The sequence below is a fragment of the Halichoeres trimaculatus genome, unplaced genomic scaffold, assembly GCF_033239565.1.
Source record: "Halichoeres trimaculatus isolate MK-OKI-2021-1 unplaced genomic scaffold, fHalTri1.1 fHalTri1_scaffold_7, whole genome shotgun sequence".
Classification (NCBI taxonomy): Eukaryota; Metazoa; Chordata; class Actinopteri; order Labriformes; family Labridae; genus Halichoeres; species Halichoeres trimaculatus.
In genome coordinates this window covers 1,311,815-1,338,753 of record NW_027437185.1, presented here as the reverse complement: position 1 = coordinate 1,338,753, position 26,939 = coordinate 1,311,815, and the positions used below count along the sequence as shown (strand labels likewise).

Genomic DNA, 26,939 nt, shown 5'->3' with positions numbered 1-26,939 from the left:
TCACAATTTTAATATGGGCAATAAAATATTGTCATGGAACAGAAGCGTTGGCATTGAAGATCTTATTAAGGCAATGAGAGTTCTTCATTCCTTTTAATTACCTGTAGAAAGTGTCATGTACTACCAACCCCTTCCTGGAAAAACGGTAACTTTCATAAAGGTGGTCATCCCGAAAAACAGAATGGGTCGGGCTCCAATGTCCACGGGATCCTCTAAGAACGGACGAGCCATTTTTTCGTGAGGGCTCATTGGTCAGAGGGCGGGGTTTTCTAGTCCGCGAGTTCAATCTGGAACCTAACCTGCCCCGGAGCAGGTTAGCCGTTCAGCGTACGTTGCCATGGAGACTCGTCTCGCTGAAGAGTGATCCCGTGTCGTAGAACAGGGAATCTGAAACCTATCCTCAAAGCTACCTCGCAAGGTACACAAGTTTCCTTATGTTGCTCAGCGATCCATCAGCAGATGGATTAATGCTGAAGGGAGGGTTCAGTTGGTGGTATAGAGGGAGTTACAGAGAAAGACAGGACTCAGTTCCCCCCCGGTAAAAGTCAAACACCTTCTCAGTCATGTCTGACCAAGCACCTGTCGTAGTCCCATCTCCCTCCCCACAGTCTAATTTCACAAATTATGATCCATCCATATCACCAGAAAGAGGGAAAGAAGAGAAGAAAAACTGATGTATGTTTCTTCACTATCAAAATCTAAAAATGATCAGAGTGTTAATTTTGAAGAGCAGCAGGTTTTACGCCTGTCAATTACATCATTAATAATCTGCAGGTGAACCTAAAAGGGTCCCGGCTTTGTAAAGTTCTTAGTTCTTAATGAAACTCCTGAAAAGTGATGGATAGGAAATAGAGGATTGGAGGAAATGGTTTGGAACATTTACTGATAAGAGGTCTAGTTTATATCAAAGGGTTTAGGACAGCGATGAAGTTAATTTTTTGTTGGATATTTGACAGACATTTTCTCCGGGGGGGGGGGAACTTTCCTGCACAACCCGGTCTGCACCCTGCAGTCAACAACAATTAAAAGAGAGACAGCATGTTCCAGCACTACTAAAATCTCAAAACCTAATAAATTTTAAACTGAAATAATGATGTTTAAATGACCTGAAAGCTATTGAGCTAAAATGCTAATAAATCTATATAAAAGTTGATAGAATTTTTTTTGAGTTTTAAAATGCAAAAACAAAAGGCGTACCTCGTGCAGCTAGTGGAGTACATTAACCCCAAGATGATTTTGTGGCAGTAGATTAAATGACCTGGAAGCTATTGTGCTAACATGCTAATACTTCAATATAAAGATTGATACATATATTTTTTAAGAGATTTGAAATTAAAAAAAGAGTCATATCTCATGCAGCTAGTGGAGAACACAAATACCAAGATGATTTTGAGTCAATTGATCACATGAGCTGGCAGCCATTGAGCAAAATTGCCAAGATTTCTACATAAAAAATGATAGAAATTATTTGGAGATTTCAAATTTAAAAACAAGAGGTGTATCTCGTGAAGCTAGTGGATTCCATTGATCTCAAATTGAGTTTGAGTCAATTGATCACATAACATTGGAGCAATTGAGCAAAAATGTAAATAGTTGTATAATTGAAAAATGAAAGTAACTATTTAGAGATTTAAAATTTTAAAGCAAAGGGCGTATCTTGTGTAAATAGTGAAGTACTTTGATCCCAAGTTGATTTTGAGTCAATTGATTAAATGACCTGGAAGGTTTAAAAAAAAAAAGTGATAATGCTAATACTCAATAGCTTTAAGGTCCAATGATTGATTGTCTCAAAATCCCCCTGCTGCAAGAGTTACATCTAGTTTTTTCATTGCAAATAATTAATAAGGCTATATAATTTCTATCATTTTTTATGCATAAATCTATGCAATCCATTAACTCAAATTCAACTTGAAATCAAAGTACTCTCCTAGCTTTATAACATAAACCTCTTGTTTTTCGTTTCAAATCTCTAAATAATTTTAATCGTTTTTTTTTTGTATGGATAAAAACGTTTTGGCTCAATAGCTTCAAGGTCACGAGATCAATTAACACCTCATCAGTGTGAGATCAAACTGCTCAAAATCTTAATGAGATGTATTTTTTAAACATTTAAAATCTCAAAATATTTTTCAAAATATATTCTTTCTATATTTTCTATACAGAAATATAAGCATTATAGCTCAATAACTTCCAGGTCATGTGATCAATTGACTCAAAATCATTTTGGGGTCAATGTACTTTACTAGCTGCCCTTCAAACGCCTCTTGTTTTCAAATTTCAAACCTCCTTTTATTTTTTTGTATCATTTTTTATGTAGAAATCTCCCCAAAATTTCTATCATTCTTTATGATGAAAAATTAGCCCTTTATCTCTATAGCTTCCAGGTCATGTGATCAATTGACTCAAAATTATCTTGGCATCAATGTTATTCTAGCTGCACAAGATAAGCCTCTTGTTTTTGCATTTTAAATCTCTAAATAACTTCTATCAATTTCTATATAGAATTATTAGCATTTTAGCTCAGCAGCTTTCAGGTCATTGAAACATCATTATTTCAGTTTAAAATATATTAGGTATTGAGATTTTATTAGTGCTGGAACATGTTTTCTCTCTTTTAATTGTCTTTGAATGCAGGACTCAGACTGGGTTGTCCTCCTAGAGAAAATGTCTGTCAAATATCCAACATGAAACTAACTTCACTATGGTCTCTTTGGGCTGTTGATACGGACCATAAGGAATGTGTCCAGTGTTCGTGTCAAAGACGCACAAGAAGATTTTAATGACATTCTAGTTTCTGTTATTTTGTCAGTGAACTGTTAAACCAGGCAGTCAGATCAGAGATCAGTGCAGAGATGAGCATCAGAGAGTTTGGACACAGCACATATTGAGCTATCTAAAATCACTAATAGCTGTCTTTTGTTAGATGCCATGACTGCACTTCCTCAAACTGCCATTAGATTGATCGTGCAGCACTACATGGAGCACAATGCACTCTCGTCCTGTGGCTTTGACAAAAAGACAGAACTGATAGGACTTTGACCTAGGCCTACCCTGAGAGACAAAATGACATACCACTAAGTTTGTGTCCTATATATATTGTGACATTATGTGGTTGAGCCGAGGAAGGGTGACAGACTGACTCATCGTTTCTTCATAGATGATCATAGATGATCTTTGATTGACATCGGGGTCACAGGCAGTGGCGGACTGGGACTGAAAAACAGCCCTGGACTTTAACAGGCCCAGCCCATAACAACGGGACGCACCCTCCCCCCGGCCGTCTTTGAACAGCCCGACGATGGCCGGTGCTGCAGATCCATCAACGGCCGGTTCTGCCCGACGACGGCCGCTGCTGTCAGGGGGGGCTGTCACCGGTCGAACCGGCCGTCAGCCGACCGGCAGCGGACTGGGACTTAAAAACAGCCCTGGACTTTATCAGGCCCAGCCCAATACAACGGGACGGTCCTCCCCGTTCTGGACTTCTCCAGAACATCCAGATGGCTAGTACACCCCTGGTCACAGGCTGTATTGACCTATTGACTGCCAGGATATGAGAGCTTTGAGATAAAAATTTTAGAAAGAAAACAACAAAACAAACAGTGCTGGTGGCGCGAAGCACAGAGGGCGTTAAAGTACATTGAAAGAAGATATACGGAGAACAAGGCACGTATAACTTGTGTCATTTTTGTGTGTTGACAGTTTGCCAACTGTCCCTGTTGTGCAAGGACATCCCATATTTTGATCCTAATTATTTTTTCTTGTACGGCATGGCATAGAGCAGAGGTCGCCGACTGGACGATCTTTGAAGCCTCCTTGGTAGATCTTGAAAATAATAGAGAAATGAATCACTGCTCATCACGCATGATGGAGTTCCACCCCGAAGCTCGCACATTATAGACAAATGGGGACTATGGCTGGAAAAGTTGCTTGAGGAAATCAAATCCACTCTTTCTATGATCATATACCAGTGTTTACAGACACGCTATCATCTACCTCTGTGTTTTTTATGCTGTAATGATTCACATCGTAACTTTAATATCCCGTGAGTCGTGAGAGAAAAACTTCAGTTCTCCGCTATGTCCAGATTACACAATTAAACAATATATTTATTTGATAGACACAGAGTCACATGCAGACAAATCAAAGAACAAGAGTCATCTTATTGTCAGCCACCCTACTGACTGTCTCTGACTGGCTGTTTGTAGCTATGAGCCAGACTACAAGGCCCTCACAGACAGTATTTAGTCACAGCCATCTCTAACGTGTCTTTTATATGATGTTTTGAAGTGATGCTGCTTTGAAATGTAACCGATGTTAACTGCACGTAACTGAAAGACACTGATTGAGAATATATTAAACACTAAAGTTCCAATTTCTCGTAATGTAAAAGTAAAAAGTTATAACTTATGCTGCTAAATCTTATAAATCTGGGCATAGCATAGAACGGAAGTTTTCTCCATGACTCACGGGATATGTAGGCTATGACGTGAATCATTACAGCATAGAAAACACAGAGGAAGATGACAGGGCATCTGTAAACACTGGTAAATGATTGTAGGAAGCTCGGATTTGATTCCCTCAAGCAACTTTTCCAGCCATGGTCCGCATTTGTCTATAATGTGCTAGCTTTGGGGCTCCATCATGCGTGATGAGGAGTGATTCTTTTTTTTTAATTATTTACAAGATCTTCCAGATAAGATCAGCCGGTTGATTGGTATTGACAGGTTGGCGACCTCTGATCCAAAGAGTTTCAGGAGCTAAGCAAAACAGCTTCTAACACTTAAATGTAAGGGACTTGAGTATAATTCATACATTCCTTACTTGCAAAACAAATCATAAATCTTAGATGGATTTGCTTTTATTATAAACTCAACACTTGAAAATAGTAGTTTGTAATGTATTTTACCAGCTCATGTCATTAATTTATGTTTGGTCAAAGGAGTAATTTCATGTCATGTTGTTAGTTTCCGGGAGGAGGGGGGGTTGATGGCTTGCTGCACACTAATGGAGGAAATCAGTGGCACAGTTCGGACCTAGGTGTGATCTGATGGATGCCAAACCATGATTTGTGTTTGTGCAGGACTTTTTTTTTTTTTACTAAATTGCGGTACAGCTGTGTATCATGTAATTTTTGAAACATGCAGGTCTTTTGATTTTTTTTATTTTTCGGTTTCTGAGTCAAAATTGGCTTTGATGTGCACGTTGAAAGAACAGAAGATACTTTGCTGTTTTGTCAAAGATCAAACAACTTAGGAAAGAGAAAAAAATCTCTGGCCCTGTTAATAAACATCTTTACAGCGGGCTGACAGGCACCCTGTAGCTGTACTGGAAGCCCCAGCTGCTTCCAATATGGTAATGACAGCCAATGTGCTTAAAGAATGCATGAATACAAAACAGACGTCATGGAGAACACGTCCATTAATGACACAGTCTATGGGGCTACCAACACCTCCATGGACCTGGGTGCTCTTCTTTCTGGAGCCTCCTACACTGCAGTTACACATTCATTAAGAGGCATTACTCCCTCACACAAAGTAAGAGACGTGTGTGTTTGCTCTCCTGATTTCTCCTCCTGGGCTGTGTGTTTGTCTGTTGATAGCTGTGTGTTCTGGTATTGGCGCTGTGCCGTCAATACAACCTAAAAACAAGCTCCCCTGGTGCTCCCAGATCGGCTCAGCCCGAATCCAAGGACAGCACCTTAGACACCATTTCTAAACGGTGTGTGTGTGTGTGTGTGTGTGTGTGTGTGTGTGTGTGTGTGTGTGTGTGTGTGTGTGTGTGTGTGTGTGTGTGTGTGAGTGTATGTGTGTATGTGTGTGCTGTTTGCTGACATTGTGTGTGTGTGTGTGTGTGTGTGTGTGTGTGTGTGTGTGTGTGTGTGTGTGTGTGTGTGTGTGTGTGTGTGTGTGTGTGTGTTTATGTGTATGCTGTTGGCCGACATTGTGTGTGTGTAACCAAAGCTTGGACTGCTGGGAAAATGATGGTCAGAGAGGGTCTGGACAAGGTGTGCTGTCACCCCAGATTGTGTGTGCAGCATCGGGGTGTGTTCCGCTAGTCTTTCATCAGTGTGCTGTATTCAATTTATATTCTGTGTACTGATCCAGCTCTGAACATTAAGCTCCTCATACCCCCTTAGCCACTTCACTCTGAGATCACTCTGTGTGTGTGTGTGTGTGTGTGTGTCTGTGTGTGTGTGTGTGTGCGTGTGTGTGAGACAGATTGCTTTGCCCCCTGCACCCCTGCCCCTGTGGTTGTGCAGTATTGTGTTCTGGTCGTAATGATGGGTTCTGTGCCTCCCAGTCTCCCTCCCAGCAGGACACTCACACACACACACACACACACACACACACACACACACACACACACACACACACACACACACACACACACACACACACACACACACACACACACACACACACACACACACACAAAAAACAGAAAATGCTCCCTTACAGGGTGTGTGTGTGTGTGTGTGTGTGTGTATGTGTGTGTTTGTGGGTGTGTGTGAATCGGAGAACATTTGGAGCAGTGCATGCTGATTGGGCCACACACTGAGCGCGTGTCCAACCCATCAAGGTTCACGTTGGTACACTCGCTTTCTCTGGCTGCTTCAGCCTCTGTGTCTCTCACCCTCTCTTTTTGTCATCTATCTTTGTGTTCCTCTATTTCTCCTCTCTGTATGGCATTTCTGCTGTCCTCACCCAGCTCCTCTGAACTTCCCCTGTGTGTGTGTGTGTGTGTGTGTGTGTGTGTGTGTGTGTGTGTGTGTGTGTGTGTGTGTGTGTGTGTGTGTGTGTGAGCCTCTCCTCCAGCAAATGGAAGCAGACAGAGAGGAGGAAAGAACACCTCCAGTCAGAGAGAGTTTAAATTTACACACTCCTTCCTCAATCTGTGCAGTGACACACTGATGGAGACCATCCTTTCATTTACCAGATACACCCGTCCAGACGTTCTTATTGTTACTGATATTCATTCAATCTGTTGTATGTTGGAGTGTTTGAGCACTGTCAGTGAGTTTCCTTCATCAGTACATCCATAAACTCAGTCAACTTTTGTTCAAATGTTGGCTTAAAACCGCACAAATGGCTTTTAGTAGCAGATCACTGAGCTGTGTGAATGTCTGAACGTACGCTGCTGAGCAAAAGTTTGAGGCAGGTGTGTAAAAAATGCTGTAAACTATGAATGCACCAGAAGTGAAAAGGTGAATGGATTATTTTCATGAATGAAGAAAATGCAGTGAATAAACCAAAAGGAAATCAGATCAGTATTTGATGCAACCACCCTTTGCCTTCAAACAGCACCAGCTCTTCCATGAACAGTTTTGAAGGTTTTTCTAAACATGATGGGGGCACTAACACCAGATCCTCTGTGCATGCTGACTTCCTAAAATCCTTCAGTCTCTTCATGTAATCCAGAAGATTGATACTGATGCTGAGATTATAAGTGAGAACCTTTAATTTGGACCAAATCAACAACTCAGCATGTAGATTTGACAGTGTCACTCATCAGTCCAGAGACCTGTTGCCATTCCTCTGCCCCACAGTTTCTGGGTTTGGATGAACAGTTGGCACTGTTAGTCTTGTTTCCAAGTTGAAGGTTTAGCTTTTTGGCTTCAGTACCTCCATGAGGACAGCTTCAGGCCAAACTTCTACAGACAGTATATGATAAAACCGGTACAACTGGTTTCTAAGAGTTCTCAGCTGAGCCACAGGTGAATATCTTCCATTTAAAAAAAAGGAGATTCCTTGGGGACCTCTGCGCCTACAATCCCCCACACTTTCCTGTTTTTTTAAATGGAAGTTATTCACCTGTGGCTCAGCTGAGGACTAATGATCCCATTTGTTTAAAGACTTAACATGCATACAGATAATGGTGTCTTGATTCAAATGAAGTGAAACTTCCTGGTTTCTGGTTTCAGATACAGTAGAACTTCCTATGTCTTGTTTTCTGATGCAGTAGAACTTCCTGGTGTCCTGTTTTTGATGCAGTGGAACTTCCTGGTGTCCTGTTTCTGATGCAGTGGAACTTCCTGGTGTCCTGTTTTTGTGATGCAGTGGAACTAACTGGTGTCCTGTTTCTGATGCAGTGGAACTAACTGGTGTCCTGTTTCTGATGCAGTGGAACTAACTGGTGTCCTGTTTCTGATGCAGTGGAACTAACTGGTGTCCTGTTTCTGATGCAGTGGAACTAACTGGTGTCCTGTTTCTGATGCAGTGGAACTTCCTGGTGTCTTTTTTCTAATGTAGTAGAACTTCCTTGTGTCTTGTTTTCTGATAAAGTGGAACTTCTTGGTGTCAACCTATGATGCAGTGGAACTTTCTGTTGACTTGTTTTCAATGCACTAGGACTGCCTAGTGTCTAGTTGCTTTACTGAGTCTTATAGTGCTGTCCAACCTGGGACATTTAAACCCTCTTATCTTGGTTAGCTTTGTAGCAGAATATATTGTTTTTCTCCTCCTTGAAACCTGCTCTAGTTTTCTGTTTTTTTTTCCATGTCTTTTTTTCAGCCCTGATGTGAAACTGATGTATTTTAAGTCCCATTCCACTGAATGAGTCTATCATATGTTGGCTAACATCCTGCATAGTTTCTGACTCTGACAAAAGCTGTCTTTTGTTTTTTGACCTTTTATTTAGTGATTGGTTAAAATCAAGAGTTTATACATTTTTTAAAAGCTCCTTTGCCAAAACAACTGCTTTAGTCCTTGAAGCAACTATTTAATGAGATGCTGGAACCAGCCCTCAAAGGTGTTGGTCATTATATTCATACCGGACCATCACAGAGTTAACCATCACACAATGAACACACATTTCTCCTCTCTCAGGTGTGTTTTACCTTTCTGTCCCTGCCCTCTTTCAGGTGTGTTGCCGTCCTCAGCGCCCCTCTTCTCTTACCCGCTGTCTCCCACTGACTGTGTTGAGGCTCACCGGGTATGCTCCTTGGACCTTCGCTGTGAGGCCCTGTACCGTGGTCTGGAGCTGTGTGCGGCTGATGCTGCTATGTCTCCCCTGGGTGAGCAGGTGGCTGCGGAGTGTCTGGAGAGACAGGACGCTCTCCTGGCCAACCATCCCGCTCTGCTGGCCTGCAAGTGCCAGCGGGGCCTTCGCAGGGAGGAACAGTGTCTGCGCATATACTGGAGGGTTCGCCTGCTGCCAGGTCAGTGTGTGTGTGTGTGTGTGTGTGTGTGTGTGAGCTGAGGTTGGGTAAACTCTGATGGTCAGAGGCACATTAAGGACAGGGTGTGAAGATTTATCAGAGAGCTTGAGCTGTCCTAAATGAAACATTCGTGAAGTCAAACAGTCAATCCTATTTTTTACTTTGTTTTTTTTTTTAATTTAAATGCAAACCCCTTAAAGACCAATCCTCATCTGTCCAGGTGACTTGAGCTCTGTTCAGTTCTTTCTGCTGTGTACAGTTTTTCTTTAATGTCTACAAACATTTTCTAATGCATGTTCCACATTCCCAGAACTCTACACAATTATCAAAATACACACACACACACACACACACACACACACACACACACACACACACACACACACACACACACACACACACACACACACACACACACACACACACACACACAATGGCAAAACCCTAAATTATCCTTCAAAGTGAAACTTTACACACATACACACACACCACCACCAGCCCACCACCATATGAAGAGGCCTTTATAAGAAAAAAAAACAAAAAAAAAACAGTGCTTAAACATGATAAATTAAAAACACATCCTCTCCATCAGTCATGAAGACTCAAAACTTGATGTTGTGTTACAAAGACTACTTACAATACAGACAGTACATACTGAAAAGACTGTTCAGACAGTTCAGACAGTACTGACAGTAAAGAAAGTACAGGCAGTTCAGACTGTATTGACCGTGCAGAGAAAAAAACAGACAGTACAGACAGTTCAGAAAGTACAGACAGTAAAGAAAGTACAGGCAGTTCAGACTGTATTGACCGTGCAGAGAAAAAAACAGACAGTACAGACAGTTCAGAAAGTACAGACAGTAAAGAAAGTACAGGCAGTTCAGACTGTATTGACCGTGCAGAGAGAAAACAGACAGTTCAGACAGTACAGACAGTGAAGATAGGTCAGACTGTTCAGACAGTACAAACAGAACTGACAGTTCAGACAGAACTAACAGTGCAGACCTCTCACGGTGTACTGACAGAACAGACAGTTCAGGCAGTAGGATAGAACAGACAGTTCAAACAGTATAGACAGCACAGACAGTTCAGACATTTCAGACAGTTAAGAAAATACAGACAGGATAGTTTAGACAGTACAGACAGTTCAGACATTATAAACCCTCCTACAGTTTTTCTTGATTGTTTACACAAATTTTCTGAAAGGATGCCTCATATTCTGAGAACTGTACACACAAATAAAAAAATCACTCACACATTTCTCAAAACCCCTCAGTTCTCCTGTAAAATGAAACTTCACACCCAAAACAGTGTTTATTCTTCTCAAAATGTTTTTTTGTCTCCAAATGACACACACTAACTACTATATGAACCAACATTTATATGAACCAGTTGAACACTGATGTACTCAATGTAAAACACTGTGATTACACAATATTCATCATGACTCTGGCCTTTTTGTGTTCAGTGTGACACTTCTTGCAAAATATTTCAGAATTTTTTTTTTTTTTTTTTTTTTGTTTGTTTTTTTGTTGTTGTTGATGTTGTTTTTTTTTTTTTTTACTTAGAACACAACATTAGACAGAAAAAAACTTTTTTTTTTTTCACAGAAAAACAATGTACAAAGTGTTAATCACAGCCAACACAAAGTTCCACATACAGTGGTCTGCATCTAAATGTATACAGCTTCAGTTAAAGAAATAATAATAATAATTTGAAAAAATCAATCAACAAAGCAAAAAACTATGCTGCATCACATCTTCTGTTTGGGTCAGGCCACAGCACCTCATCTACATCACATGCCACTAGCATGGTGAATCCAGCCATGGAAAGCATCCGCTGGAATCTCCCTGCATGCATCTTCCATAGCTTGGAGAAGGGGATTGTGTGTTTGTGGATTTCTGTCATACACTTTCCATCTCCAGGCAGAAAAAAAATCCTTGATAGGATTAAGGAAAGGGGAGTATAAAAGAACAAAAAATCGTGGGTGAGCAGTGAACCAGTTATGAACCAGAGCAGCCTGGTGTAAGCTGACATTGTCCCAAATGACAACAGACCTGAGCTGCTCTTGGCCATTTACCTGATCTGGTGGAATTAGGGTGTTACGCAGAGTGTCCAGGAATGTGATCAGATGGGCAGTGTTGTAGGGTCCGAGGGTAGCGTGGTGATGGCTGACACCATGGTGAGTAATTGCTGCGCACATGGTGATATTCCTCCACGCAGTTCAGGGACTTCAATGATGGCACGCTGGCCAATGATGTTCCTTCCCCTTCTACGTCTTTTTGTGAGGTTGAATCCAACCTCATCAATAAAGACAAACTGGTGCTCCACTGCAGCCACCTCTAGCTCAAGGACTCTCTGAAACACACAGGATAATATCAGAAATAGACATGGAGTGGTCACTATTGTAAAATACATTCATTATGATTCCAATACTAAAACATGTATACAGTTTTTCTCGATTGTTTACACACATTTTCTGAAAGGATGCCTCATATTCTCAGAACACTTCACTCAATTCAAAAAATCACTCACACATTTCTCAAAACCCCTCAATTCTCCTGCAAAACGAAACTTTACATCCAAAACAGTGTTTATTCTTCTCAAAATGGTGTTTTGTCTCCAAATGACACACACTAACCACTATATGAACGAACACTTACATGAACCAGTTGAACTCTGATGTGCTCAGTGTAAAACACTGTGATTACATAATATTCATCATGACTCAGGACTTTTTGTGCTCAGCGTGACACTTCTTGCAAAATATTTTAGAATTGTTTTTTGTTTTTTTGACTCAGAACACAAAATGGCTGATGATGTTCCTTCCCCTTCTACGTCTTTTTGTGAGGTTGAATCCAACCTCATCGATAAAGACAAACTGGTGCTCCACTGCAGCCACCTCTAGCTCAAGGACTCTCTGAAACACACAGGATAATATCAGAAATAGGCATGGAGTGGTCACTATGTGAAATACATTCATTATGATTCCAATACTAAAACATGTATAATATTTACAGTTTTCAGGGTATGCATCAGTTACAGGATTGTAGAGGACATACTTGCACATAGTTATATCACAGTTCTTTGACTCTGTCTGAATTGTGTTCAAATGGATCTCTGTAGACTTGTTTCATCTCCAGAGAATTTCTTCGCAAGACACGGTCCAGAGTGGATAAACTTATGCTGTCAATATTTGGAAAAATGTCATTGTTTTCTAGTACTTTTCTTTGGATTTGCCGTAATGTAATGGCATTATTCTTTAGGACCATGTTCACAATTTGATTTTGCCGTTCAGGAGACAGTAGACGCTCCCGACCTCCTCTTGATGGTCGTCTTTCAGCTCTGCAATACAGAGAGTGAAATATTGTAAATATTGTGAAGGGATAAAAAGAAGGAAAACATTTCTCAAATTAACACTTTACTTTTTTACAGTCCTTCAGAACAGTCCACTGGCAATACTGTAATACTGTACTCATTGAGTGCTGTGTTGAATTGCAGTACAACAATTTCCTAATACTAGTAAGACTAAATTTCTTACCTATTTTTTCGGAAAGTCCGAAAGATGGATGCTACTGTGTATCTGCTCAAATTTGGCTGCACCTTTTGCTCAGCCTCCCTCTTTGTTAGACCATGGTTCACCACATGGTCAACCAAAGTGGCCCTGATCTCATCAGAGATTATGACCCCCATCCTTACTCGTCCCCGTCCCCGCCCTCGTCCTCCTCATCCTCCGCGTCCTCCTCCTCTCATTCTCACACCTCTGGCTCTCCCTCTGATTTCAATGTTGGCATCCATTGTTCCAAAACAGAGAAACTCACCTATTGCCCTTTTATGCTAAAGCTCTGATTGTTAATTGTAAAATTGTGTGACAGGTGTTTACCCATGTGATGAGTCAGTGTGCATAATAGGAATATTCATTTTACTGTTTTGAGTGGCATTGTGTTCTTTGTGAAAAAAAGAAGTTTACTTCATGAAAATTGTGCCAAAACTCAGAGAATTGTGTGTAGTGTTTTGAAAAAAGTGTGTTGAAGATCTGCTGTCTTAGTGTAAAGCAGGAATTGTGCTTATAGTTTAGCAGACTTGGTTCATGGAGTTGGTGCATTGGTTATACGTTGTGGTCATTGTGTCTCAGGCATCAAAAATTGTGTGCAAACAACCAGGAAAAACTGTAAGAGTATAGACAGTACTGACAGTTCAGACAGTACAGACATTGCAGATGGTTCAAACAGAAGAGTCAGTTCTGACAATATAGACCTTTCCCAAGAGTACGGGCAGTAAACACAGTTCAGACAGTTTAGACTGTACAGACAGTACAGACAGTAGAGACAGTTTAAACAGTATAGACAGCACAGACAGTTCAGACAGTAGAGACAGTTTAAACAGTATAGACAGCACAGACAGTTCAGACAGTTCAGACAGTACAGACAGCATAGACAGTTCAACAGTTAAGACAGTTCAGACAGTAAAGACATTTCACACAGTATAAACCTTTCTAACAGAGCAGACAGTTCCGACAGTTTAGACAGTACAGACCTTTCCAAAAGTACACACAATACAGACAGTACAGACATTTCAGGCAGTTAAGACTGTTCAGACAGTATATACAGTAAAGACAGTTCAGTTGGTACAGAAGGTACAGAAAATACAGACAGTACAGACAGTTAAGACAGTACAGACTTGTCTAAGAGTACAGACAGTTCTCACAGTTCAGACAATACAGAGAGTACAGACAGCACACACAGTTAAGACAGTACAGACAGTTCAGACAATACAGACAGTTCAGACAATACAGACAGTTCAGACAATACAGGTTACACAGACAATACAGTCAGTACAGACAGTTCAGACAGTACAGACAGTTCAGACAGTTTGGACAGTTTGGAAAGTAAAGACGGTGCAGATAGTCTTGACAGTATAGACCTGTCTAAGAGTACAGACAGTACTGAAAGTTCAGACAGTTTAGACAGTAGAGAAAGTAGAGAGAGTACAGACAACACATACAGTACAGACCACACAGACAGTGCAGACAGTAAAGAGAGTACATACAGTTCAGACAGTACAGCCCACTCAGACAGTTCAGACAGTATAGACAACACAGACAATTTACACAGTACAGACAGTACAGACCACAGAGACAGTACAGACCACAGACCACAGAGCCAGTTCAGATAGTTTAGACAGTGCAGACTTACAGACAGTACAGACCACACAGACAGTTTAGACCGTACAGATTGTATAGGGGGTTCAGGCAGTTCAGATAGTACAGACAGTTCAGCCTGTTTTGACAGTGCAGACAGTTCAGACTGTGTTTACAGTACGGACAGTTCAGACAGAGCTGGGTTTTTAAATATTTGAGGATATTGTTCTGTACATATAGTGTACAGAAACATTTCTTTTCCACTAAAACAGTTATGCTGCATCTCCTGATATTGTCTTTTCATCCTCTACTGATTTTATTTCTCTGTTCAGGAGACTGAAGATATTTTTGACCACCTTGTGTTTATACTCTTTCAGTTTGCATTACAAATAAAAATAAAATACTTTAAATACTGGATAGGACTTTAAGGCAGGACTTATAAACACTCTGGGCTCTAATTTCACAGGGGGGCGCAAGCCTGGCGCACCTCGCGCAGTGTTAATTTCGTGCGGTGCACCGCCGTGCTCTACCAGTTTGACAATTTGGTAGACCGTCTGTGCAGAGATGGGTGTGGCGGCGTGCCAGGGGGAGTTGACAGCGCACCAGGGGGAAGTGTCGGCAGATTCATGTTGGTGCAGTGACAATTTCATGCCAAAAACAGTGCAGAAAGTGTGCTGAAAGCTTGCCAGCTCTGACCTGGTCTATTCTCGGCGCAAAGCGGAGCGCAACCTCCGCAGCTGTAATTTGGTGACAGGCGCACATGTGCGCACATGTCAACAAAACCTCAGAGGCAGGTTTCCAGAGTGTCAGGCACATTTTAATGCAATAAACAATCACAGCAATCACTATTTAATGTAACTGTCTGTACCAGCATAAACATTTATATCTATAATAACTGTCCCGTCACATCTGATGTCAGATTAAAGCCGTTTGTCATAATGGAAAGTTAACCTGACGGCAGCTGGAAGTTTGATGCACATCTTACAATTAAACAATAAACAGCCTTAACATCTGTTACTGAGTATATATCTGGCTTCTCTCATTTCATTTAATTCAAAGAAAAGAAGGAGAGAAAAGACAAAGAAAAAAAGAGACAAAATAAATGTATGCCACTCAGGATTTACCCGTGATTTCCCATATTTCTCTGTTTTAGTCTTTATTTTTAATGTGATCTAAAAAGATGGAGTACATTATTGTAAGGAGGATGAGGCGGAGACACCGGGAGAGTATACAGTATATCACCAAAGGTTCTGCTATTTGGCGATGACAAACCAGGAGTGCAGATGGATGAAAAGTATTCTGAATGGATAAGCCAGCTGTGTAACTGTCTCTTCATTTTGTACTCCTATTAATGACAAAGGAACAGATTACATCTGTCCCGGGAGCTGGCCCACAAGGTGACGCGCTTCGTGTCCTCCGATGTGCCCTGCCGTCCATTCTCCTGCTGCAGGGACAGCGGCTCTGACCGGTCTTTGCAGCACACTTTCCGCGGTGGCGGGGATCAGTCAGACCAATCAGTCGCTGCGCCTCAGCCATAGTGCATTTAAAGGCGAGGAGAGGCACTCATTTGATTGGTGAAAAAAGCGCTCGGCTGTGTTAAACCCACTCACGGCTCTTCTCCTTCTCTGCCATTTGCGCGGAGGGAGGCGTGGACGGGCACCTCTGTGCCTCTCTGCGCCTTGAGTGCGCCTCTCTTGGCACTGCAGGAAACTTGCAAAGTGCGCCGGTCACACCCTGTCCGTGGCGAAGGCCGGCGTAGGGCAGGTGTGCCTGCGCTTGCGCCTGGTCTACCAAATTAGAGCCCTCTGTATTGTTATAGTCTACAGAACAGTCCATGGGCCATACTTCCCTACTGAACTCACTGAGTGCTAAATTGATCTGCAGTACTGCAGTTTTCCAACCTATTCTCAGTTCAGAAAATCAAGATGATGGATGCTACAGTTTACCTGCTCAGGTATGACTGTACCCTTTGCCCAGCCTCACTCATTGTTAGACCATGGTGGACCACATGGTCTAATAGAGGGGCTCAGATCTCGTCAGAGGTTGTGGGTTGGTTTTCCTCGTCCTCCCCATCCTTCCTTCTCATTTCCTCACTCCTCTGCCTCAGTTTCCAGTGTTGGCATTCATTGCTTTAAAACAGAAGAGCTCACCTGTTGTCCTTTCATGTTAAAGCTCTGATTGCTAATGGTTAAACTGTGGGGCAGGTGTGCCCTTGTGATGAGTTAGTGTGCATTGTACGGTAGTTATCGTTTGAGTTTTCAGTGACAGTGTGTTCTTTGTGAAAACAAGAGATTATCGGCCATGAAAATTTAGCCAGATGCCGGGCACTGTGATTAGTGATTTGAAAAAGTGTGTTTTTGAACTGCAGTATGAGTGTGAAGCAGGAATTGTGTTTGTAGTTAGCAGAATTGGTTGAGGGGGTTGGTGCATGGGTCACACGTGGCCATTGTGTGTCGAATAGCAGGATTTGTGTGAAAACAAGTGGAAAAATCTGTTAGAGAAATTAAGATCTGAGAGGACGAGCACACACCTGTCTACAGGTGCACATTGCTCTATTGACTCAATCGACTGCATTAAATAAAAATAACTGACAGTGAAGACAACATTTTTTTTCTTAAAAAAAAAAAAAGTCTTTAAAATCCCGGGAGGACTGCATTGTGAGCTGCAGTGTTGTCCTGTTGAAAAACCCAGACATGACCACACAGACCAGGGCCCTCAGTCATAAAGAAGGCCCCCTGCAACATCTCCACACAGCAAGCCACTGTTTGAAGCCCCTGACCAAACTGAAGCTCCGTTTGGTCCATTGCAGGATCATGATGGCGCCCCCTCCAGTGTGCCTCCGTGAAAACATCTCCAGGCACGCCAGTTACGTTGAAGCCATCAGGACCATCACGGTTCAGTTTTTTCTCCTCAGAGAATCAAACTTTCCTCATTTTTCAGAGTCCCATGTTTGCTGGTCTTTGAAAAGGTCCAAACAGGCGAGTTTGTGGTGCTGAAGGAGCTGAGGCCTTTGAGGACATGTTCTCTCCTTAAAGCTTTCTCTCTCAGATGGCATCTGATGGTTATTTGGCTGCAGTTCCGGCTCCAGTAACGGCCTTAATCTGGATTCAGGATTGTCCTCTGTCTTGACGGACAGCCAGTCACAGCCTGCTGCTCAGCTCTGGTGAAATGGTTTTGGGGCTACCTCTGGACTGTTTTGCTCTCTAATCCCTCAGGATCTTTGATGAAATTCAAAATGGCTCTCTCACTGCATCCAACCTTAGCAGAGATGGCGCATTGTGAGAGACCTTGGTGATGCAGCTGAACAATCCGACCACGTTCACAGAGGGAAAGCATTTCAGCCTTTGCCATCAGGAGGTCATGAGAGAGAGAAAACCTGACAGGAAACACATGAATCCAGATTTTAGAGCAAATTTTCTGAAACTTTGATCAGGTGATGAACGGACTGTTTACCTTTGATTCGTTTAAATTCACTGTTTACGCAAATTTCTTCTTTCTTCATTTTGAAACTACTTATAAGCTTTGTAAAATGTAAATGTGTTATTTTTTTCAACAGGTCTTTAGATTTAATGAGGAGCGTATATGAATTCAAAATATTTCAAAGATAAATAAATGGCTGAGAATCTAAGAGCTGGAGATGCAGGTGGTCTGTGAGGGAGCCAACACTGGTTCTGCTCAGTCCACATCCGGACTATGTTGCACATATGACTGGTGCAGATCTGGATTCATGGCTGAGAGATTTTCACAGCAGAGTTAATAAACCTGTTTGAGGACAAAGGAGAAACCATGTGTGACCTGTGCTTCAGCAGCACAGCAGAGGAAATGTTGAGTGTGCTGTTTAAAAATGTCTCTGTGAACTGCTCTCACTGCAGTTACACTGATTCTAATTTTCATCTTTATTCTCAACCAGACAAAGTCAGAGTAAGCTGCAGTCACAGAGCCCTCAGTCTGAGCACACACACACACACACACACACACACACACACACACACACACACACACACACACACACACACACACACACACACACACACACACACACACACACACACACACACACACACACACACACACACTATCAGCAGTGCTGGTGTGATGTGCGCCTCAGTAAGTGAGCTAACACTAGCCAGAGGACCCTTCCTCCCCTGTGGCCTATTAGTCAGTCGAGCATTGGTGTAATTACACACTCTTCAGTTTTCAAAGCTGCTAGGCTGCTCAAGCGTGTCATTACCATAAATATGTAGCTCCGAATAGGATTTACATACATAAACACTTTACATGCCGTTACATTCCTGATTGAGTTTGTTCCTCAGAATATGTTTAACTCATTCACAGGAACAAATGGCTCGTCCACCGGTCAATCAGGACTCTGATGATGGGTTTTACAAGTGGACAAAAGCTGCCTGCACTTCCTTTAAATGACTGACATAAGTTTGCACCAGTATCTGCCTCACTGTATGCTCATTAATGAGGTTCAACCGGCAGAGGAGCTGCAGCAGCTTGTTGACTGTGTTAGTCCAGCTGCCAGGAGAAGGCCTGCTGCTCTCAGAGGCCCTCATCTATCAATTTTGCATGGAAATGGGTGCAGATCCAGATGTAAAAATCAGCTGATGGCAATGTTCACGTGTGATCTATCAAAGTTGCATATCTGGACCAATCATGGTGTACGCCTGATCAGTTCTTGATAAATGTGGTGGCAGAAAACAATCGTAATTTAAATATCACGCCCCTATTTATACACCAGTGGCGGCTGCTGGTTAGTCAAGGAGGAGAAGCTCGTTTTTTCCGATCTACATCATAAATTTGTTTATTTATTTAAACGTAAATCCTGCCCTCTGTTCCGTTTTTAAGAGAATGATCTGTGACCAGTGTTGGTCATTTTACTTTAAAAAAGTAATTAGTTACACTTACAAATTTCTTCTCCCAAAAAGTAATTGGATTAGTAACTCATTTACCTCATTGTAAGAGTAATTAGTTAGCAAAGTAACTGACGTTATTTTTCATGTTTAACAGAGTGGCTTAGTCTCCCTCGCTGGCTGCATTTGGGCTTGGGTTGGGTTAGCAGCAGGAGCAGCAGTATAAAAACACTTTTTATCAAAAATCGAAACAAAGTTAACTAGTTACTGACTTAAATATACTTCTCTTGAGCTGGTTATATGGCTTTACATTAAAGTCGAAAAGGAACAGGAAAACAGGACATACAGCTGATATTTAAATATTATGTTTTTAACTTTGAACAGACTCTCTCTGAATTATGTTTATTTGTGAATGATTCAGTATATTTGTTGCAATAAATAAGTTTGTGCACTTTTCTGTTCAGCCAGTATGGATTTCATTTTTAATTAATAGAACGGATTAATGATTTATGTGTGTATGGTAAAACATTGATGGTGGGTATGCATAATGCATGAGTATAGTCTGGTTTATTATAGTGTGTATACTCTGATATAGTACTCTAATGGATATACACTGTCCACTGAAAACAGCTCTGAGTCCCATTCATGGGCCTCCACCCACAGGTTGAGAACTGCTGCACAAGTAGATTGAATTTGAAGCTTGATCCTTTGAAGACTGTTTTCACAGTTTGGGGAAAAAGTGATGCAGGTGACTTCAGGACTAATAAATCATTTAGCAGCTCAGAGCTGGGCTGATGAAGAATGTTGAGTTTTGATGAATCAAATGGCTGACTCCTCATTTCTTACATCATTTTTTAACTTAAAAAGTTCACATAACTATCAAGACAGCTTTTCAATAATAAAATCAGACAAAGTGACTTCTAATCCTGCAGATAGGCCTGTGCCTATCTGCGTCTTTACACAAATGACAGGGAGGAAAAGTAGTTTATTAGATTATTTGTTACTGAAAAAAATAACACTGTTACTAACACTCTAACGCCGTTACAACCAACACTGTCTGTGACTCTGTTGTACCAACCAGGTGTTTTTTCCAGTGTGCCATATTACCTCTTGTATAAAAGTGTGTCTCCCTTTGACTTGTGCCAGACTGATGTGTCTCACCTTCCAGTTTTGAGCTAAGATCCATGTGTCTCTTTCACTATCTTTTAAAAAAAACTAGCAGATACTGTGCGTTTTACCAGTGTTCTCTCAATGGCCAGCAGAGCTAGACTGCTTAAATGGCCTTGACCCATTGTGTTGGGAGTGTAAGACTTGAGCCGTTTTAAAGAGGAGAAGCTCCTCTCTACAGAAGATGCTTCGGTGGAGGGTTATACTTCAAGATCGCCGACTGGCTCATTTCACTGTCAATCAAAAAGGGATTCAGCATCAGAGAGATCATCCAATCATCATGCAGAAGCCCAGCGTCCAGCCCAGCCCTCTTCCTCATAGACCCCCAGAGACGCTGAGTGTCCAATTGGCTGGACAAAGCCCAGCATTTACCCAATGACCATCCAGTTTTCACAGTGGAACAACCCACTCTATGCTTCCCCGCTGAAGTCAGAAGACACTCAGCGTCCGACTGTGTTAAGGTGCTGAGACGCTGCGGAGATGAATGACAAGGAGGTGGAGCCAGTTACCTGTGATAGGTAGCTGATTCTGAACAAAATATGAAGGAATTCTAGCGCATATTTTGTCAATGAAATGTACACACAGCAGGACATATCACCACTTTTTTGGCGGACATTTTAGGGGAAGCTGAGCTTCACTTGCAGTTTTAGAGCAATCACCGCTGATATGCACGGTGCATGTGGCCTCACCCACAGGATTGAAAACATGGAGCACAGGCTGTGGCCAAAAAAAGGAATTTCTCTGAGATCGAAATTGAAAGGATCACGCTTGAAGTGGAAAAACACAAGAGTGTATTGTTTGGCAGCCTCAAAGGTGGCATCAAAGGATGCCATAAATGTCACGTCTGGAAGACGATCACGTCTGCAGTCAACAGTGTTGGTGTTGAAACTCCATCCAAGGTTTGAATATTCTCTATCGTACTTAAGTGTTTTGATTTATATATTCGTGATGTGAAACTTAATAGCTCTCATTTACTTTTTGGTTAAAAAAAAGTGGTCTGACCCCAGGATCACTACAAAGAAATGAGTTGTGACTCAAAAAAAAGCTACCATCAGACAGGCAGAGGGTAGACGGATCCTTATCTCAAGCTGTCCAAAGCTGTGGGGCGGGTGGCAGCACTCATTGGGCCGGCCTCAACATTGGGCATGTGGTGGGGGAGACACTGACGAATGTGCCCCCGTGTCTGATGTCGATAATGGTAAATCTAAACCCTACATTGCTGTCGATGCTTGCAGTTTAATTCACATATTAACAAAGGAATTACACAGTTGCAGAGTTTGTTTTATTTTAATTGTGCAGATGACTCATCAGCGGGCACCAGCGGTTTTCAGCCTGCAGCTTTTATAGCCCTAAAGTGCGTCGGTCTCACACTGCCAGCCAAGAAGTGGACCCCCCTTATCCTCACGTGCTGGTCAACCCCCGTGCTCTGTGGTTCTGACAAATAACGATGGATGAAAGGACAGGTCCATGTCGTCACTTCTGAGCTCACACCTGAGAACAAACACGTCGTCCAAACCTCCTTCTCCTCACCTTGTGGAAAGACATCAGGCCTTACACCAGTTAGCATTGACATGCTACAGGCTGCAAACAGCTGAGTTCGCATGTAAACAATGCAGCCATGGTTACATGTAGAAACTCACCAGACAAACACAGGAGCAAAAAGTAGTAAAAATATCACTGAAGCCACAAAAAGTTTGGTGTCCATGACCAACAATGAACCATACAAAGTAATGATCCACTCCAAATACAAAGATTATGAAAAAGAGATGAAAAAATTACAAGAAACGAACAAAGAAGAGAGAGCTGCTGCAAAAGGCAGCCATAGCCAACAGGGTCGCGCCTAGCAATTTAATGATTCTGATGCACGTTCTGGATTCTGGTATTTTCCATTTTAAACCCTTTCAGCTCATATCAACAACATGAAACAGTCCAAAGCAGTGTCTGCCCTCTGGGAGCATGAGATCCAAGTGTTCCTCTGATCTGGACTATAGATGTCTGATTCAGATGGAGCTGCTGTGCTGCTGAAGTGAAAGCGTGGCTCAGAGGGATAGGACAGACTTAGAGTTCAACCCATCAGACTCAGGACCTCTGATGTGTGATTGGTCATTTTGATGTGTGTTTTGGTCAGCAGAAGGAGTGTGACTCCAGCCGACTGGTGTCAGGGCCCCTATCAGATGCCACGCTGTCCACGTTAGTCAGTCAGTGGGGCTGTTACTGATCTTAACACACAGACCCTGAGAGCTTCATTCTGTCTCTGACATCCAGATAAAGACGCTTTGATTCCTAATCACCCCCTCAGCTTCTCTACAGGCTTCACAGATTAAACACCAGAACCAAAGCCATCAGATATGGCTTTGGTTCCGCTGTTTTTTCCCTGGATGCGTCCTCTGTTGGTCTGAACGTTGGTCTCAGACCCTTTGACGCTGCTTCTGCTTTAAGTGAAATCTCAAACATTTACATGTTTCCTTTCAGGGGAGGAGGACCTGGAGATTTCTCCTTATGATGACACTCAAATGGACACCCGCATGGCCTCCTTGGTTTCAGGTAAAACACGCTCGGACACACACACTCTGACACTCACACACACACACACACACACACACACACACACACACACACACACACACACTGTCACTGACATGATTGGGTAGTTGGTGTCAGTGTCCATCTGGGTCAGCAGTTATTAACAGACGGCTCCATAGCTCCATCTCTTCGGTCATACACAGTAAAGCCGCTCAATTAATCATTAATCCCTGGACATGCCCATCAATACTGGGGCTGCAACAATTAGTCGACATCATCAACTCGTCATCTATAAAAAAATCTATCAATGTAATTTTTGATAGTCGAAGCGTCATATTATTGTTTTTATTGTTGTTGTACTATGGTGAAATGAAATACCAGGGGTAATGCTGATCTGTAACTTCAGTTCACTGCATGAGGCGCCACGTTAACAGATACTTTTATGAGAAAAGATCACAAAGTTTGTACGTGACGAAAATTATGGGAAAAATCTCCAAGCCCCGACGGCGATGCATGCTGACGGAGGCTCTGCATCTCCAGTTTGGACAGCCTTACAGCTCCCGTGTTTGGATGATAACGTGATTTCGAGAGTAGGAGGCGCTGTCAGTTTTTTTCTTTTTAAAAGAAAGGACATTTATCCAATAGAGCTTTTACTGTCAAGCTCACACAGCACTGCTAACACTCAGAGGGAAGGGGCAGAGTGTGCATGAGCAAAGTGGAAGTAGCCCATGCAAAGAAACAAAACTTTACGCAGTGTTAAGAAGAGCTGTGAGAGAGTCCGAAGGGGTCATACAGAGAGCACAGCGAGCCCTAATGAGTAAATAATCATTAGAAAATAAGCCCAAAGTCACTAATAAATAGTCTTGCCAACACTGCAAACAACAACTTAATTTTCTTGCTGCCTCATTCATTTTGATATTTATTTTGTTTTGTTTTAGTTTAGTTTAGTTTAATTTAGACAACTTTATTTATCCCAATGGGCAATTCTGATTTTGCAGTCCACCTTGGCTACACATACATCCACAAACAGCGAGACAACAATGAACAATGAACAAAAATATAAATATAAATAAAGTCCGTACATGACAGAGAGCACATCAGTACACAGCAGCGTTCAACAGACCCTTCCCGTAGCCAGGGTCAAGCAGGTTACAGCACACATGAGCAATTTGTGGCAGGTAAAAGAGAACATGGAGATACCCAGCATTGCATTTAAGATCCCACACAGTACAACAACGAGAAACAAACAAACAAGTACCAGCATGTCATTCTATACTATCAGACTGCTATCAAGGTTAAGCAGCCTGATGGCAGACGGAATAAAAGACTTAGAGTATCGGTTTGTTCGCCTACTGGGGGCCATAAAGCGTCTACCTGAGGGCATTAGGGTAAACTCTGGATACAAGATGTGGTCATGTTGGGAAATAATTCCTTTTGCCTTTCTGACCACCTGTCTCTTCCATAAAGAACACAAATCTCTCTGCTGGACTCCTATTATTTTGGAGCAGGTTTTAACAATGCTGTACAGGCTGTTTCTGTCTTTGACAGACAAACCATCAAACCAACAGATAAAAGAAAATGTCAGAAGACTTTCAATAAAGGATTTGTAAAAGATACTCAGCATTTTGTCACAGACATTAAAAGACTTCAACTTCCTTAATAAGTGGATTCTTTGTTGACATCGACAAGCAATGCTCTCAGTGTTAATGTTGAACTTAAGCTGGGAGTCAAACATAGTACCTAAATACTTATAAGATTCAACGATCTCCACATCATTTCCGTGAATGGAACTGGCTTTAGGATCGACACAATTCCTTCTAAAGTCAACAATAAGCTCCTTTGTTTTTGACACATTTAAGTCAAGGAAATGGTCATCACACCAGTCAATAAAAGCCGGAAGGGCACCACCATGGTCAGACTCTAATTCTTGGAGAAGGGATAACAGCACTGTGTCATCAGAGAATTTAACCAGATAGCTTCCTTCTTTACAAGATCTGCAGCTGTCTGTGTATAGAATAAAAAGAAGTGGTGACAGAACACAGCCCTGGGGAGAGCCTGTGTTAGACACAAGAACATCAGACATGACTCCATTAATTAAGACCTGCTGTTTCTTGTCAGTTAAAAAGTTTAAAATTAACAATAAGAACTGATCAGGCAGCTTAAAAGAAGAAGAAAGGCGCTCAATTAGAATGTGCGGTTGCATCTTATTAAAGGCTGAAGAGAAGTCAGCGAATAGAAGCCTAGCATGTGCTTTTGGCTTCTCCACATGCTTAAAAATTTTGTCTAAAATAAAGAGTTTTGCATCTTCCACTCCTTTACCAGCCTGGTACGCAAACTGTAAAGGGTCAAGTTTCCCAAAAACCAAGGATACAAGCTCTTCTTTTAAAACTCTCTCAAAGGTTTTCATCACCAATGATGTTAAAGCAACAGGTCTAAAATCACTCGGTTCTTTTGGGTTTTTGGATTTAGGGACAGGGATTATAGTTGAAGTTTTCCATAATGCAGGAAGCTGGCATTGATTGGCACACATCTGAAAAAGTGTACAGAAAACTTCACTGAGCTGGTCTGCACAGTAACGAAGAGTGCGACCGCAGATAGAATCAGGGCCAGCAGCCTTCCTGACATTAGTCTTCTTTAATAATGCTGTAACCTGATCCTGACATATCTGAAAATCACACTGTGGAACAAGAGAATCCTTCACCCTGGTAACACTGTTGGTGAAGTCAGACCTCTCAAACCGAGAGAAAAAGACATTAAATGTGTTTGAAAGGTCAGTGTCAGTGACACCAGTAATGCTGATGTGATGCTTGGACTTGTCAGCATTCTTATTAATAGCATCCATAGACTTCAGACCTTGCCAGGCCGCTCTAATGTCACCAGTGCTAAAGATCATTTCTATTTTGTTTTTATAGTTAATCTTAGCTTTCTGAATTTCTCTCTTCACCTCTCTAGAGACAGCGTTCCTCTCAAGAAGGTCTCCAGTGTAAAAAATCCTTTTCTTTTTGTTTAAAACCATCTTAAGTTCCTTAGTTACCCAAGGTTTGTTATTTGGATAGATAACAACCTTTTTTATAGGTAAAACAGAGTTTACACAAAAAGAAACATAGGATGTAACAGTGTCACAGAGTTCATTAACATCATTGCAGGAATCAAGGAAACAATGCCAGTCTGTGCATTCAAAGCATCCCTGAAGGGATGAAATACTGTCCTCAGACCAGATTTTAACCTCCTTCTCTTCACACCGAAGGCGTCTGAAGGACGGTTCATACAGAGGCAATAAGAACACACTATTGTGATATGATGCACCGAGAGAAGGCATCGGCATAGACTTATAAGCGCCGCACAGAGAGCCATAGCACAAGTCAATGGTGGAATTTTTTTTGGTCATGACGCAAGTAACGTATTGTTCATAGGATCTCAGCGTCCTGCTCAGAGTGCAATGATTAAAATCACCGAGGAAAGATTTAGGCGCATCCGGGCAGACTGTATCGAGTCTGTGTGTGACGTCCGCGATCAGCTGGGACGCTGCGGCGGTGTTGGCTCGCGGGTGAATGTAAACAAGCGTGAAAAACAGTTGTTGAAATTCACGCGGCAAGTAATAAGGGCGCAGGGAGACAGTCAACAATTCAGTGTCAGGGGTACATAACTTTTCCCGTACCACAACAGTGTTACAGTACCTCTGGTTGACGTAAAGACACACACCTCCTCCTCGGCTCTTCCCCGTGATCTGCGGGGATCGGTCTAGCCGAAATGGGCTACCAAACCCACTGATAACCAGGTCCTCGTCCCGATCCGTTGCACTGAGCCAAGTTTCAGTGAAAGCTAACAAACAAGAGTCTTTTATTTCTTTCTTGAGTTTGGCCCATGATTCCAACTCGTCTACCTTGTTTCGGATAGACTGGACGTTGGAGAGGAGCAGGACCGTCGGCAGCGGAGGAAGCCGGCGGCGGTTGTCCAGACTCAGGCGCTTCAATCTCCGACGTACCCCTCCTCTCCGCCCTCTTTTGCGACGGGTCGTCCGGAGAGATGGCTTCTCTCCTGGAATGTAAGACCTGAGCAGTTCTGCTGGGATGTCTCCTTTTGCGGAGGTCCGCAG

The 26,939-nt window shown here is 42.1% G+C and overlaps 2 protein-coding genes across 2 annotated transcripts in view; both read left to right on the top strand.

Moving 5' to 3' along the window:
- The window catches only part of LOC141793869 (uncharacterized), a 355,863-nt gene that overhangs the window by 126,629 nt on the left and 202,295 nt on the right, over positions 1 to 26,939 (top strand). The gene's annotated exons all lie outside the window — the stretch shown is intronic.
- Positions 1 to 26,939, top strand: part of gfra3 (GDNF family receptor alpha 3) — a 96,238-nt gene that overhangs the window by 32,450 nt on the left and 36,849 nt on the right. The window contains exons 2-3 of the mRNA XM_074674354.1: positions 8,861 to 9,157; positions 22,793 to 22,864. Coding sequence (XP_074530455.1) covers positions 8,861 to 9,157; positions 22,793 to 22,864 — 369 coding nt within the window. The remainder of the gene's footprint in view (positions 1 to 8,860; positions 9,158 to 22,792; positions 22,865 to 26,939) is intronic.